A 16,544-nucleotide genomic window follows, 5' to 3' on the forward strand; every position below is an offset into this window, starting at 1 on the left:
TCAAATTTTTAAATTAGCTTATTCTCATTATTTCAGAAGACTAGTGTCAAGAAAAAATTCAAGAATTTTAATATGGACTAAAATGTTTTACAAGGTATTTATACTTCTCAGGGTTTACAAATCCTATTTTATTTAATGATTGTGTCCTTATTTTAGTTTAACTTGTTTAAATGAATAGCCTTACAACAGAAGACACCACAAATAAGATCAAATTGAATACAAAACTCAAGAATACAAACCTCCGCTTCACCCTTACACAAAACAAACCAACACCACGCACATCTTCAACTGAGGAAAGGGCACGAAGATTGGAACATCTGAAGAAGTACTGGGAGGACCGCAAAGCCCGAACAATCCCTTCAAAGAGACCTGAACGACGGACTTACTAAAGTGATCCTATGTGATCATAAAAGAAGAAGAAGAATAGCTGAAGATGACCGAGTCATATGGTCAAAACTAGTCCTATTCGTATAAAATATATGTATTGATTAGGTGGAATAAAACATCAAGTTACAAACTAAGATGGTTAAAAGTGAGTAACATCCATCAATATGGGCAAAAAATTAAAATTATTGCTTACACATTTTTTTAGCCCTGAAAATGTCCATCATCCCTCGTAAAAGGAACGTGATTAACTCGGGTAAGAGCCCTCACCACAGTTGCGTGATAATGAGAAAAGACCTTCAATTCCTCAACTTCACAGGATAAGTTGTACCTTCAAGGAGCAAGCTATTAGTCTCAGGAATGTTCAGTTTTGCTTGCCAGTTAGCGGTGAGCTTGATGAATAATACAGTGAGCCTGTTTGTGCTTGTATTTTGCATTCCTTTCAGAAGTTAGACATTTAGTTTGTGTTGAGGGGTACGGTAAGGGTACCGCATATTTGTCGCATGATAAGCCTACATTTGGATTGGGAACATAATCGCGTGAAGCTGACTAGCATGGTGCATAGTCTTAAGATAGCTTGGTTATGGATACGAAAAATGTTGTGGAATTCCTTACTAATGAAGACAAAATTAAAATCTTTCAGAAAGTGGACTGACATTCGCATCTTGCAAAAATGTTGAAACTTGCACCTTTGAGTTATAACTTCTCTTGCAGTCGAACATGGTCGAGTGTGACCTCCAATTCATTGTCTAGGAGTATGTCCAGAAAATAATGTTTTTTTAATAGTCCTCTGGTCCAAAATATAAGGCTTCTACTGACATTGGTTTTAGAAAGAATGTGATCTGCAATAATACCAGTATGCTGATATTTTTAAGGACCCCCATGCAAATGTTTTCATATTTGTTGTCTTGTGTTTTTCATACTTTTCAGTGCACTGTTGTTATTTTATAAGTCTCAGCGGAAAAGGTTTTCATATTTGCTCTCTTGTGTTTTTCACACCTTTTCATAGCCTCTCATCTTTAGAAATGGTAGATATGTTTTTCACTGTACCCACGGATACATGACGTAAAATGCCCTCGAGTCGGAAAAAATCCTATCTAGTGCTTCCATGTCCCTGTAGGATAGTTTTTATTTGTGTATTCAGTAGTACTTTTTTCCCACTTAAACACATTCATTTTCCTTGTCCCCTGCAGAAACGTCTAAACAAAGTTTTACTGTATTACAAAAAGAAAAAATACAAAAAAAGAAGCCTCAATTTTAGCCAGAATTAACAAAATATACTGACAGAGAACCATTGTCACTAAAACTTACCTGCTGCAGTAACCAGACAAGCATATTCATTATGTTGTTGTTCTGTAAAGAACAGAAACTCCTTCCCTTGAAAGAGCTGACTTCTCTCAGGCTTAATGATAAAGGATACTTCACTTTTATTAATGATAGTTTCAGCCAAGGGAGGAAGAAAATCTTCGTACTTTGGAAGCTCTGTCTTATTGTGAACAGCCATCATGAATTTCTTCCAAAATTCTGGTACAACAATAGCCTTGCCATGTGCAAGTGCAATGATTGCCTAAAAACAAAAAAACAAAAACAAAAAAATGGACACTAATAATTTGCCTCTACTATCAACAGAACTTACAGTAATGAGACCCTTGAACTGAGTAGGGGTTAGGCATAACTCTACGTGAGACACTGGGGTGGGGGCCCTCAACCCTGACACGGCGCATCCCAATGGCTGATAGGGAAGTTCCTGCAGATATGCAGGACAGGTGTGAATAAGGTCTAGCCAAATAAGCACCTATAGATCAACTGAGGGAATGAGAATATGGTCAACGGCCTCAACGGCAGAAGAGGATATATCCCAATGGCGGAGAGGGCAGATGAACCTTCTGAACACAAACTATCTAGCAACGTCTGTACCCCATGTTAGGGGCAGCTGTGAAAGGCGTCTGTACCTCATGTTAGGGGCGGCCTCATTAAAATCCTGGCAGTAGGTATAAAATGCAACCCATCATTGATGGAGGAAATGAATAATAGAAATGAGCTTCGGAAAAGGACGCTACCTGAGGTTCATCGGGGCATGCTTGGAGCTGGTGCTGAGCGTGACAGCAGGCAAGCCACCAGTAACATGATGCTGATCAGGCGGGCACATGTCGGTTCACCCGAAAATTCTACAGCCGACAATTCAGCTATGAAAACTCAACAGCTACCTACTCCTGCTGCCGAAGGTGTTTCAGAAGTTCAACTGACCATCAAAGCAGGTAAACCAAGGCAGCGCTTGAAATGGATGGATGAAATGAATAAATTCATAATGCGCTCCTACTTTATAACTACAAACTTAGAGAAAGACCTTACAACATACAGGAAAGATATGCACAGGTTGTTTGTGGAGAAATTCCCCCAGTACTCCTTTGTCACAGAACAAAGAGCTGCAGACCAAAGATGTACAATAGTAACCAACAGACTTCCTCCCATAATAATTCAAAATCTCAAAGAAGAAGCTGCTAAAATTCTAGCTATGAAGCCGAACAGTATTGACTCTATCTCAATGTCTCAAATTGGCGAAGACGATACCGGAAGAAAAGAACCACAGGAAGATAAATCTGTGGAAATAAGAGAAACTGGTGATATGTCAGGTGCTGATGAAACACGTCATGCTGAAGACATGTTTAAAAAGGCAATGGCGGAGTTCATGAGTCTCAAAGTGAACTATAGACCGAAACCGCCCAAAATTCGAGAAACACCAATGAGCACAACCCTTGTAAGTACTGTAAATGATATCCTAAAGCAGTATATAGAAACATCCAGTAGCACAGAGGAAACAAATGCCCTCGTTTATTGCGCAGCAGTAGCTGTGGTTAGGCTGAACAACAAAAATCTAATACCGCTCCCCAGAAGCTCTTGTAAGAACGCAGATTCAGAATACATTCCACCATGGCAACATCGATTACAAAGTGATATCCAAGACTAAGAATAACCATAGGTTAACTTTCCGTGTACCTCTGTAACAAAACGAAAACTAACAGAAACTTGAAGAATGTCTTCAGGAAAATTAACACACATACAAAGGAACCTGAGCACAGAGAAAAGGTCAAAGAATACACTGACATCCAAAAACAAAAGTTGTGTGCAAAAGCAGCAAGGGTCAAGAGGTACAAAGAGTCTCAAGCTAGGAATTTGCAAAACAACTTTTCTCTAAGAACGAGGGCCAATTCTACCCTGAACGCTCAAGCAAAACCAGCAAACTACGGCAGAAGGACCTCCAAGTATGCAGGACACGGAAGGCTTTTGGAAACGTATTTGGTGTACCAACACAGTCCACAATACAAAGAAAACATGGACTAAGGAAGAGCAAAACAACAATGCTTATGCAGAATTGAGTTTTGATATTATAGAAGAAAGCCATGTGAGTAACACTACCAGGAGAAGTCAAAGTTGGAAACCAGGTATAGACAAAATACAAAATTTTTAGTACAAACATTCCACTTGCATGCACAAGAAAATAGCCCAACAATTCACTTACCTCGTGCATCATCCTCAAGAGTGTCCTGAATTTCTTAAGTCAGTAATTACATACCTCCTACCTAAGGAAGGTGGAAATGCTAAAGATCCATCAAAGGCCAAATTTAATGGAATAGATCAGGACTCAACGATATTGGACACGTTGGGTAAAGGCCCCTTGATAGATACCACGGAAGTCTGCTGCATACATTTAGACCAATATTTCAATCCGAATTTGAACTTGAATGACATTTCCGAAAAGCCCAGAACCTTATTTGATGTCCTTATTTCAGTTTTCGATAGTGTTAAACTTCCCAAAATCAGTTTGTTCTTACAGACTATACGTAACATGTTGTCGCATTAATCCTTCTCTACCACGCCCACCTGACTCCGCTCCATCCACCACCCCTCTTCCCTTCACTCCTGACCCACCCCTTAACCCTCCTTTAACCTTGCTCCGTGCTACCAGCATGCCCAGCACTCAGTTCCTCTCTAGACTCCGTATTCACAACAGGCCGCTCCAGGTGAGTCCCCTACTAAAGCTTTTAATTTCTTACTCCCTTTTCTATTGTCTTAATCTAATCTAAAAGCTTTTCCTTTCCACACTTCAGGTCCCACATTGGATCGAGAACTTTCTGGTTTTATAGCGACTTTAATATCCATGCCAGTATCAAGATCCACTGGCTTAATTACATCATGGCTTAGTGTTTCACTTTATGAAAACTGATGCTACAAGTCACTACTAAGTTTACATATTTTATCTTATTGTCAACGTTCCGCAGAGAAACAACATTTTACGTCAGGTTTTAGATGACAACATTCAAAACTATTTCCGTGGTTAACAACGCCAAACTTAAGACTCAAAAAACTTTAATTAGTGATCAAGACTTATTCAAATATTTGTTAATATTTTTCACCTTTGATTTACAACTTGACCAACAAGTTCTTAACTTGTAAATATTTTAGAAATGATTTTCTCTTTAAGCACCATCACATTTTGTATTTTATTTAACCAATGTTATATCATTATTAAGGGTCCATAGTTTGTACTTCAACATGGTTATATCTTTGTTCATTTGTTCTATTTTGGCTGATGATGGTGTCCAAGACATCTAAACTGGTACCAAATAAATAATGTTGTGATTTTGAATTAGCAACATACTTTGTATTGAAAAAGGTGGATCTATTGCACTCTTCTTTATTGTATGTTAATCTCCATTCAATATGGACCAACAATGTTTTTAATATTAAGCGTTGCATCATGTTAAAATGTTTCATTAGTACTTCCTGTTAAAATATCTTGAAAACACTGAAAAAGTTCCTCTGTTGGAAATTGTCAATGGTTGAGTCATGGACGGCACACGAAGATATGATTAAATAGCTGGCACGTTCTTAGATTGCAGCTGGTAGAGATTCGCAATTCAATGCAGTGTCCATGAAGTTAACCTAAATAAATGATAGTCAAAATTACTGACTAAAAGGAGAGAGAACGCTAATCAAATGGCATAGGTTATATGAGACTTACCTTTCATTGCGACATGTGGTGCGTGGCCTACTGTTGTGTGCCTCATACTGATGGGGAGGAGTTGAGATTGGATCACGAGATTCAAAGGGAATGAAAGGGAGAGGGCGGAGCAAGGAGAGAGGAGGGGGTGGGAAAGGAAAGGGAAGAGAGGGGAAGGGGGATTAAGGCTGGGCCGAAGAATCTGTGAAAACTGACAGCTGCTCAGGAAGGGTGCTGTGAATAGTATGAAAAATGGAATTAAAACTCTTTGGTTTGATATTTCTAAAAATGGGAATTAGAAGATCAAACAGGATATTTGGCTTTTCTGAAATGTCATTAAGATTATAATTTGGGTTAAAATATTGATCTGTATGGTATAAAGCAGCTTTCTATAATGTTAAGACGGGGTCCTTTGTTGATGATTTTGAGAATTTCCATATCTTGTTTCATGTCTGTGAATTTGTGATTATAGTCATGCATATGCTATCCCACAGCCGAAAACATATTGTACTTCAGGGCAATGACGTGTCTTAAGTATCTTATATTAAAGCTTCTTCCAGTCTGTGCAATCTAAGAAGAATTACAACTGTTGCAATTAATCCTATACACTCTCGATTTTGAAAAATTATTTAACTTTTTTATGGGTGTGGCATTATGTAAGACTTCTGCATTTCTATTATTGGCTTTGAAAACTACTTTTACACTGTGCCTTTTAAAGATGTCAGTGACTTTGTAAATTTCTTCGTTGAACGTAAAGGTAGAAAAAGAGGAGTTGTTTTGTTTATTTTTCAAAGTGGTTGAGGGTAGGCTTACCAGACGTCCGTATTTACCAGGACATGTCCTTATTTTTAGCGTCTGTTCTGGCATCCGTATTTATTTTTTAATTATTTGCTGATTGTCCATATTTTTGTCTAATAATGTTAAAATGAACTTTTTCCAACTGGAAACCCATTTTCGTAAACTTAGACTCGCTTATTCCATAACCTTTGACTTCAGCTGCAGCTTGAACTTTTTAAATTCCTGTAGTTTTTGACTAGTATATTATCGCTGGTCGAAGTCGATAGTCGAAGTTAGTCACAGCATATGGAAACGGAAGCTAAAGACAAATAATTTTCGTCCATATTGCTGCTTAGTTGTGCCACAATCCTTGTGATCTACTCTACAATATCTGTTGTGATCTGTTGGTACGTTAAATGAATTATGGGGAAAAGAAAGTATAAGTTCACTGCTGAATTGGAGAAAAGATATAAATATATAAATGCTTCAAAAAGGGCCGCACTGACGAAGAAGCCATGTGTCTAGTATGTAAACCACGAACGTACGTTTCTGTGGCTAATCGTGGAGCTATGGATTTAGAAAGTCACATTACAACGGGCAAACATAAAGCTAATATTCAAAGTGCATCAACTTCAACTTCAAATAATGTGTTGACATTTTTCAAGAAGAACACATCACTAAACGAAAATGCAATTGCTGCAGAGGGAGGTCTTGTGCACCACAATGCTGTTCATAATGGGAGCTACAAAACTATGGACTGTATGTCTAAGCTTTCACCTCAATTATTTCCTGATTCTGAAATAGGGAAAAATATTCACTGTGCTCGTACAAAGTCTGAGGCCATTGCCAATAATGTACTTGGTCCTCACTGTGTAGAAAGTGTCATTAAATAAGTCAAAGACGTATCATACATTGGTGTTTGTATGGATGGCAGCAATCATGAGAATATAAAACTGTTTCCTGTGCTCATGCAGTATTTCGACTATAGGAGGGCTACAAGCAAAGTTAATTGACCTGTACAGTGATAGTAATGAAAAAAGCTGCAACAATCTCTTCAGTAGTGTTAGATGTCCTGCAACAAAATGGAATTTCGGAGAAGTGTATTGCTGTTGGAGGAGATAACTGCAATACGAATTTTGGTGGCCTGAAAAGAAGAGGAGATAATAATGTATTTTCTAACCTCAAATCTCAGCTTAATGAAACCTTGATTGGAGTAGGCTGCCCAGCACACACGTTGCATAATTGTGTTCAACATGGAGTTGATTTCTTGTCGATTGACGTAGAAAGCATTGTGTTAAAAGTTTTCAACTACAAATCCCTATTGAAGTATACAAAGACTCATTGGTTGTCACTTTATCCAGCTGTTGAAGGGATGCTTGAACTGTATCCAGCACTTCGGTATTATTTTCTATCTGTGGGTAACCCGCCAACAATTTTGAACAAGTTTTTCACCAATGAGTTAAGTGAAATGTATTTAATATTTTGCCAGTCTTTAATGTCAGTCTTTCAAGAGAACATTCTTCATGTTGAAAAGGAGAATAATTCCAAAATTGAAGTGAAACAGGCACATGAAGAAACTGTTGGTATTTTACAAGCTTGTTTTTCAAATAATTTTAATAATAATAAACACTTTATTAATCATCATAATGAATAAAGATACAGCACACAAATTGTGCATTGTATAAACAAAGTTTGTCATACGTAATGTCACTTCTCACTATCACAAAAGTTCACAATAGATAATCCCCGGTTTTCGCATGTGATTACGTGATATCAACTGCAATGCTCATTGCACAGCTTGCAAGCACAGGTTTCGTCGGGGTCATGGAAGTACTCTGTGTTGCACAGTTTATGGTGATACCCATGGACCGCCATCAAGTTAACGAAATGTTGCATGACTTGATTAGTCTTTGTCCATGTTCTATTCATCATCGCCTCCGTTGAGTAGAAATCGAACCAGATTTCTTCCCTCTTCTTCACTCTGTCCTGCATTAATTTTTCCCAAGCATCTGTGGATGGAAACTCTCGCTTCATTCGGAGGTCCTCGATGAAGAAGGTTTCCTTTGCAAGCTCATATGCAAGCCTTGATTTTGTGTATTTTGATATTCCCAGTGTAGCTTTCAGGAAGCGCGACTTGACTGCTTCAATTGTCTTCAGCTCAGCCAGACCCAATTTATCCCATATAATGTCCAGTCCATATGTGGCAACTGGCGCAATTTTCGCATTGAATAGTTTCATAGCAGTTTCTAGTGAAAGCTTGGTAATTGTTTTAATATATATATTGCTTTAGAGGCCGCCGTTGCTCTAGACTTTATGTGAATTCTATAGGTTGTTGCTGTTGTTTGCATGGTCAGTCCTAGATACTTAAATGTATTGACAGAAGGATTGTAGATCCTAGGTATATCCTGTCACTTGCGGCCTCTCGGCCACCTTTCCAAAATGTCATTTTCACTGTTTTCTCTGTGTTAATTTTCATCTTGTTATCTTTTGCGCACCTGTCTAGATTGTCTACAGCTTTTTGCACATCATGTAGGTAACTTGATCCAATGACCATATCGTCTGCATGTAAGTATATTTTCAAATCCTCTATTCCTTGCTGAGTAACCTTTACCACATCGTACATCGCAATGTTAAACAGCAAGGGGCTTAGTGGGTCTCCTTGGAGTACTCCGTTGGTCTGCATGATCAATTTCAAAGTCGCGACTTGGTCATCAATTTGTATGTAATTTGTCGTCAAAATGGTACTTATCAGAGTCGTGAGCTTGTCTTTCCCCATTATTGCTTCCAGCTTTGCAATTATTAGTGGTCTGCTTAATGTGTCGAAAGCTTTTGCATAATCAACAAATACTGCATGGAATTTGCCTCTTGGATGTCTGAGGACTTCTTCAATGTCATTGATGAGGTTGTTAATGGCATGGAGGGTGCTCCTTCCTTTACGGAATCCAAACTGTTCCTCTGGGAGTTTGTGTTCTACTGCGTCTGCAACTCTTTTTGTGAGAAGCTTTGTCATTATTTTCAGCATGCATTTTTCTATAGCTATTCCTCTATATGAGTTAGGGTCTGACTGGTCGCCTTTTCCCTTGTACAACATTTTCATAGTCGAGGTTCTCCAAGATGTTGGGATGTTGCATACTTGTAGACAGAGGTTCATTAGGTTTGAAATCACCGGTAATAGTGTTTCTGATGAGTCTTTTATGTGTTCGACGTATATGCCATCGGGTCCTATGGCCTTCTTATTTTTAAGTGACAATAGCTTCGTACACCTCTTCCTTTGTGAACGGGTCAGTTACTTCTTGGTATGATCCTGTTATCGCAGCCTCAGTATTGACGTCCTCATCTACATTTAGTATATTCCTAAAGTGATCTTCCCATGTATCCATTTCTATCATTCCACTGCTTTGCATTTTCCTAGGCTTTAATGCTACAAATGGGTCCTTGATGGCATCCTTCACGATTTTTATCGCTTCCTTTTCTATATGTTCATTTCGTTTTACCGACAGCAGTTTCTTGTATTCCTTCCTGATGACGATATACTGCCTTATTGTCTCAATGCTCTTGTTGTTCTTTGCTGCATGCATGGCCTTAATAGTGCTCTTTCTCTCCTTATAGCAATCTTTATCGAACCATATGCGCGATCTTCTCTTACGGTTATACACAAGTGCTGATTTGATTGTCTTCTCCAGGGATAGTGTGGCTGCATCTATGTCATTATTCTTTATGTTCTTTTCAAGTTCTTTCCGTTCTTTGGTTTGTTGTTTGAGTACATTTTTATTTATCTGTCTTGAGGGTTTGGCATCAGCATAGTTCTCTCTCTTCTCTATTCTTGAGACATTAAAATGCGTCAAGACAGGACAGTGTTTCCTTATCATCGCCTGTTCTATAGTGAAACACACGGAGTAATTTATTAGCTTAATGTTTTGACCTTTGTAAAAGATTAAGTCTATAGTACTGCTCCCTGTATATGTAAAGTACGTTCTATCTTCGAATATCAAATAATTTTGTTCCTATGAAAGTGAAAGACATGATGAAAACTTTGAAGGAGGAAGGGTTGCAGGAAGACAGTGATTCATGAAGTCCATGATGTATACAGGGTGAAGCGTAATTCGCGCACTCGGGCGTCGCAGCGCGACTCCTCACATGCTAGCAATAAAAAAATGTCTCTTACAAAATTTCGTCTTGCGAGTATATCAGGTAGAAAACGGACGTTGAAGAGCAGCAATCTGGCAACACTGTAACCATATGTAGGGTAACTACCACTGTCAGCATGTTCTCGTCGTGCCGTACAGTTGGTGCAGTGGGTAGAGTTTTTGGTTGGCATGCAGGAGGTCGATGGTTCGATCCTGGGTTGAGGAGCATTTTTTATTTGCTAATTTCCATCTGACATTAGCTACTGTAATACAGTAAGACACCGTTTCTGAGGTCACATGTATCCTACATTTACAACATTTTGTAACGCTGAAACAACAAATACCTGGTTAGACTAATAAGAAATAGACAGCTGAAACAAACAGGTTACACATCTAGTAGATGAAGTGGTGCGAATAAATTCACGCCCACGACGTGGAAAGGGCGCCTTTCAAAGCTGACCAATGAAAACGATTGTTCGTCCATTTCTAGGATCGTAGTATGTAAGTGCAAATGGTTTCTAGAGGACCCGCTGCAATCGCTGTTGACGATTAAGATGCCAGATACCATACCACCTGGACTACATTTACGAAATAAAAAAAAACACACGCCTCAACCCAGGATCGACCACTCGACCTCCTGCATGCTAACCCAAAACTCTATCCACTGCACCAACTGTACAGTACGACTAACGTCCGCTGACAGAGTTAGTTACCCTACATGTGGTTACAGTGTTGCCAGATTGTTACTCTTCAACGTCGTTTTTCTGCCGGATATACTCGCAAGACGAAATTTTGTAAGAGACATTTTTTTATTGCTGGCATGTGAGGAGTCGCGCTGCGACGTCCGAGTGCGCGAATTACGCTTCACCCTGTATAATGCATGCCTGGAGTATCTTGGAAAATGGTTACAACCACCTTAACTTCAGATTTCAACTGGACTGACCTTGAAGATACTGTTAAATATCTTAGTGCTAAAGGTGTACACATTGATGATGTTAGATTATTTGACCAATTTGTAAATCTTCAAAAGTATGTTGAAGTGCAAAAGCAGAATGAAAATTTCCTGAAGGAACCAGTCCATAAAAAATGGACTGGTTTTCTAAATAGTGTCAATATTACATGTTCTTCCGCGCTACTGAAATTGGCAGAAGTGTATTTTGCAATTCCTGCACATAATGCCAACAAAGAATGAATCTTTTTCTTTAATAAATGACAGTGGGCCAAAGAAAGAAATAGGTTAAGTGCTGACTCTGTGAAATGATTGGTGTCACTGAAATTTAACATGAAAGACTTCACTTGTAACCAGTTTTATGACTATTTAAAAGAAAATAAGGAGTTGCTGAATAAAATAAGTAGCTCTGATAAGTACAATCAACATGAATAAGGTGTCAGTGACATTTCTGCTTTTTAGACTTCACTTCTGGCCCAGCAATATGAATAAGGTACGCTAAATAAATGGTTTTTTAAAAAAAAATTAAGCCATTTTAATGCTGTCCTGGTTTTGTCCTGCTTTTTGAACTCAAAAGTCCTGCTTTCAAGCTGTTGTCATCTGGTAACCCTAGGTGAGGGGCAATATTTACGTTTATTGATTATCCTTTCAATAAAGAAACTGCTCATAAATTAACGAACAAAAATGGCCAAAGATTAATTGAACTTTGTGCAGATCATAGACTCGTTTTGGAAACCACCAGATTCATGAGGCGACCACATAAACTTATGACATGGAAATGCCCTAACGTAAAATTGGGAGAGTTTCAGATTGATCATGTTGCCATGGATAAAGATTATCATAAAGAAATTTATAATGTCAGAGTCCTCCGTGGGGTAGACATTGACTCGGATCATTATATCTCAAAAATAAAAATCAAGTTAACACCAAAAAGGAAACACAAACATAATCATCTCAAAGCAAGGAGAAATTATGATCCCAGTTACTTAATAAATAATAAAATATATTTAGAGAGATCCAAAACACCTTTAAATGACAAATTAGAGACAATGATCAACAAACTTAAAACCATAGCTGAAGAAATTGCCCCAATCAAAAGGAGAAAGAAACATGCGTGGTGGAACGAGGAATGTGACAAAGCAATTCAAGCAAGACACAAGGCATGGATAAATGATCAACAGAGGAAAACGGAAAAATCTCGAGAAGAACTAATTAATGCCAGAAGACAAACAGCTAAAGAAATTAGGACAATTAAAAGGAATTATCAAAAGGAAATGCTTAGCACTATAGAAGAAACATTCAATCAGCATAAAACAAGAGACTATTACAAAACATTCAAGCAATATCAATCTAAATTTACCCCTCCCACACTTATGTTAAGAAATAAAAATGGTAAAATGGCACACAATAATCAGGATAATGCTAACATTCTTGCAGAATACTTTAAAGAGTTACTTAATTGTGAGGATCCTGTGGAACATTTAGAATTTGATCCTAACCCAAAAAATAAAACTCCATTACAAAAGATTATACCACCAGTTTACAATGAAGTGAAAACGGCAATTAATGCACTTAAAAACTACAAAGCAGCAGGAGAGAATCAAATAGTAGCAGAAATATGGAAGAATGCTAATGATCAGACTATTCAAAACCTACATAAATACATCATTGATATTTGGAACACGGAGAAGCTTCCTGAGGAATGGAATACAGCGATAATCCACCCGCTGCACAAGAAAGGTGATCGCTCCGATCCAAATAATTATCGGGGGATATCCTTACTTGATATTACATACAAGATTTTATCCAAGATTATATACACAAGAATCCAAGAACAACTCGACCAAGAACTTGGAGAATATCAGGGAGGATTTCGACCAGGTAGAAGCTGTCCAGATCAAATCATTAGTTTAAAATGGATAATGAAGCACCAAAGAGTTCGAAGTAAGGGTCTGGTCATCACGTTTGTAGATTTTAAAAAAGCATACGACAGTATTCATCGTGACTCATTATTAAAAAGCCTTAAAGAATTTGGCTTACATCAAAAACTTGTTAACCTCATTAATATGACTTTTAAAAATACGAAGGCAAAAGTTAAATTTAGAGGTGAATTATCAGAATCATTCACTATAAGAACTGGACTTCGACAAGGAGACGGACTTTCACCATTGTTATTTAATTGTGCATTGGAGAAGGTTATGCGTGAATGGAACAAGAAATGCCAACCAACTATCAAGATCGGTAGAAATATTAAACTCAACTGCCTTGCTTTTGCGGACGATTTAGCATTACTTGCAAATACAATAGAAGAGGCTAAATTTCAAATTGAACAACTAGAAATTATAGCTAAAAAAATGGGATTACAAATTTCATTTGAAAAAACAGAAATGATGCCAACTTTTAAAGTTGATTTACCAGTTATTCAGCTGAACAGTAATAAAGAGATTAAAATTGTTCAGAAATTCAAATATCTTGGGGAAATAATAACATGGAACACAAATGAAAAAGAAGCAATAGAACACAGAACAACTAAATTTAAACAAGCACAAAGACTTACCTGGCCAACCTATAAAAAAAAATCTCTTTCGATAAACGCTAAGCTGAAACACTATAATTCCATAGTTAAACCAGAGGCAACCTATGCTAGTGAAACTTTATTCAAATTAAATGTAAAATCTACAACAGACAAATTACAGAAAACTGAGAGAAGAATTCTTAGAACAATTATTAATAAAAAACACCAAGTTGATGGACAGTGGAGATTGTTGCCTAACAACATTGTCTATCGTGAATGTGAATCAATAATATCTACAATGCGTAAAAGAAGAATTTCCTTTTTCTGTCACATATCAAGATTAGCAGACACCAGGATATTGAAACAACTATTCGATTACTTTTTGAAGAATAAAATCAATAATAATTGGTTCAAAGAAGTTCAGGACGATTTGGAAGAATTGGGTATAACTCGGCAACAAATCAAAGACAGAAAAGAGAAGAGGATTTTGAAGAACAAAAGCATAAGTCTCAAACTAAAAGCAGTTGAACGGAAACAATATACTATATCGGACACACAAAGGGCTTCCAGGTCGGAGAGGATGAAAAAGTTCTGGGAGAAGAAGAAGAAGAAATTAACTCAAATGTATTGATTTCAGTGCTCCAATGTGGGCGTAAAATATGTAAATAATAATAATAAATAATAAAGAAACTGCTGTACCCATTAGATTTAAAAATATTAAAAATAGTGTCCAACTCATTTTTGAGGTCTCTTTTTGACATTGGAACATTGAAGGCTCGGTACACCATGCTGTTTTATACTGCTCGTTTGTGAATTTGAGGGTGTGAAGAATCTTGATGGATTGTAGTGACTGTTTGGGTAGGTTTTCTGAAAATCTTATATCTTAAAGGAGCCTGGGTGCCTGATAATAGTTAAGTCTAAAAAAATTTTCTATCCAATTTTGGATTCAAGTGTGAATTTTATATTCATATTAATGTTATTTAGATTAATGAGAGTGGTAGCAGCATCTGTTATGCTCTCATTCAAAATTAACACATCGTCGATGAATGCCCAATTCGAGTTTTGAAAGAAACGCTAATGCACATTCACCGCACGTCAGATGAAGCAGTTGATTGGGTCAAAATACTAGACCTAGAGTTGTAGTATTGTACGGACTTGTGACTATACACATTTATCCTGAAACTATATATATATGTACATACATTCATCATACAATAAATAAATAAATCTACATATCTTTGCCAGAAAAGGAAGTTGTCCAATTTATTATTATTATCAATTTTGGTATTTTCCAAAAACTCCAAGTAAATCTCAGTCAAGATACCTGAGGCCGGAGATCCCATAGCCAATCCTTCTTGTTGATAAATAACGTTATCAAAAGTAAAATAATTGTTGTTCATAACTAATCTAAGGATAGACATGAAATCCTGTGTATTTCTGATATACTTAGGCTGATGTATTTACTTAAATATTTTTGAATGATTGGGTAGTATACCTTGCAAATGTGTATACTACGATACATGTTCACAAAATCGAAGGAATGAAGAGAATGATTGGATTGAATATTAAACTTTTTAGATTTAGTGATCAATTTTTTAGTGTTTCAATGAATTTATTAGACAAAAACGATAGTTTCTTCTTAAAAACCTTTGATTGAATTATGACACTTCATATAAAGGACTCTGTCTATAGTTAATGATTGGGCGAATGGGGACGCCTGTCTTGTGTATCTTGGGGATGGTTTTGGTTTTATTATTATCATTAACAAATACATTGTACATGGGAAATATCCCGGTGACAATGGTCACTTACAGTAATCTATACTAATATATAAAGAGATAAAGTTTGTTTGTATGTAATGGCTAATCTCAGGAACTACTAGACCGATTCTAAAAATTCTTTCACTAATAGAAAGATACATTATCCCTGAGTTCTATAGGCTATATTTTATTTTCAAAACAATTCGAGGGGAGGATATAAAAATACTAGGCTAATATAGGCGAAATATCGATTTTGTCGTACAAGGACGAGACAAAGCTCATTTTAAGCCCCTTGATGCAAAGAACAAAACTCGATAAGCCCTACAGACCCAAAAACTATGTTTTAAGGCCCTAAAACCAACTGTTATTGAGATATTAGCACCACACTACCCCTGCTCTAGGAATTTGATAAAGAAATGAACTGCTGTAACCCCGGCAACGTCAGCTCCAGTATTCTTACAGCAGCGAGATTACCTACAATATATCACAAAAACCTAACATGTTACAGACATGAAAATTGGTATTTGGAATCTCCTTTAAAAATAAAATAATTTTTTTTCCAGAAAATCCACTTAAGGGGTGAGGGCGGGTGTGAAAAGAAGTGTAGAAGGTGTTGAATTCTTTATATGAGGATAAATATATATCAGAAACTGAAGATGTTACAGACGTTAAAACCGCTACTTGGAATCTCTTTCAAAAAATAAATTAACTCACTTTTTTTGAAAATCCACTTAAGGGGGTGAAATAAAAAAAGCGGGTGAATTTTTGAAATGAGTACCTTCTTCTCCTACCGCTTTTCCCACACCTGTGGGGTCGCTGGTGCAAACTGTATTGCACATGTGGATTTGACCCTGTTTTACGGCAGGATGCCCTTCCTGATGCGAACCCCGTGTGTAGGGATGTAATAACTATTGCGTGTTCCTGTTGTGGTTGGTAATGTGGTGTGTTGAGTGAATATGAAGAGGAGAGTGTTGGGACAAGCACAAACAACCTGTCCCCAAGCCAGATGAATTAATCATACGCGATTAAA

The 16,544-nt window shown here is 37.2% G+C and overlaps 1 protein-coding gene and 1 long non-coding RNA gene across 5 annotated transcripts in view; one reads left to right on the forward strand and one right to left on the reverse strand.

Moving 5' to 3' along the window:
• nbs (nibrin) overlaps window positions 1-16,544 on the reverse strand; it is a 294,050-nt gene that overhangs the window by 183,038 nt on the left and 94,468 nt on the right. For all 4 annotated transcript variants that reach the window (XM_067159644.2, XM_067159652.2, XM_067159661.2 and 1 more), the window contains one exon: window positions 1,696-1,951. In XM_067159644.2, the coding sequence (XP_067015745.2) occupies window positions 1,696-1,951 (256 nt within the window). The remainder of the gene's footprint in view (window positions 1-1,695; window positions 1,952-16,544) is intronic.
• The window catches only part of LOC136886829 (uncharacterized), a 116,103-nt gene that overhangs the window by 10,986 nt on the left and 88,573 nt on the right, over window positions 1-16,544 (forward strand). The gene's annotated exons all lie outside the window — the stretch shown is intronic.

This window comes from Anabrus simplex, chromosome 1 (genome assembly GCF_040414725.1).
Source record: "Anabrus simplex isolate iqAnaSimp1 chromosome 1, ASM4041472v1, whole genome shotgun sequence".
Lineage (NCBI taxonomy): Eukaryota > Metazoa > Arthropoda > Insecta > Orthoptera > Tettigoniidae > Anabrus > Anabrus simplex.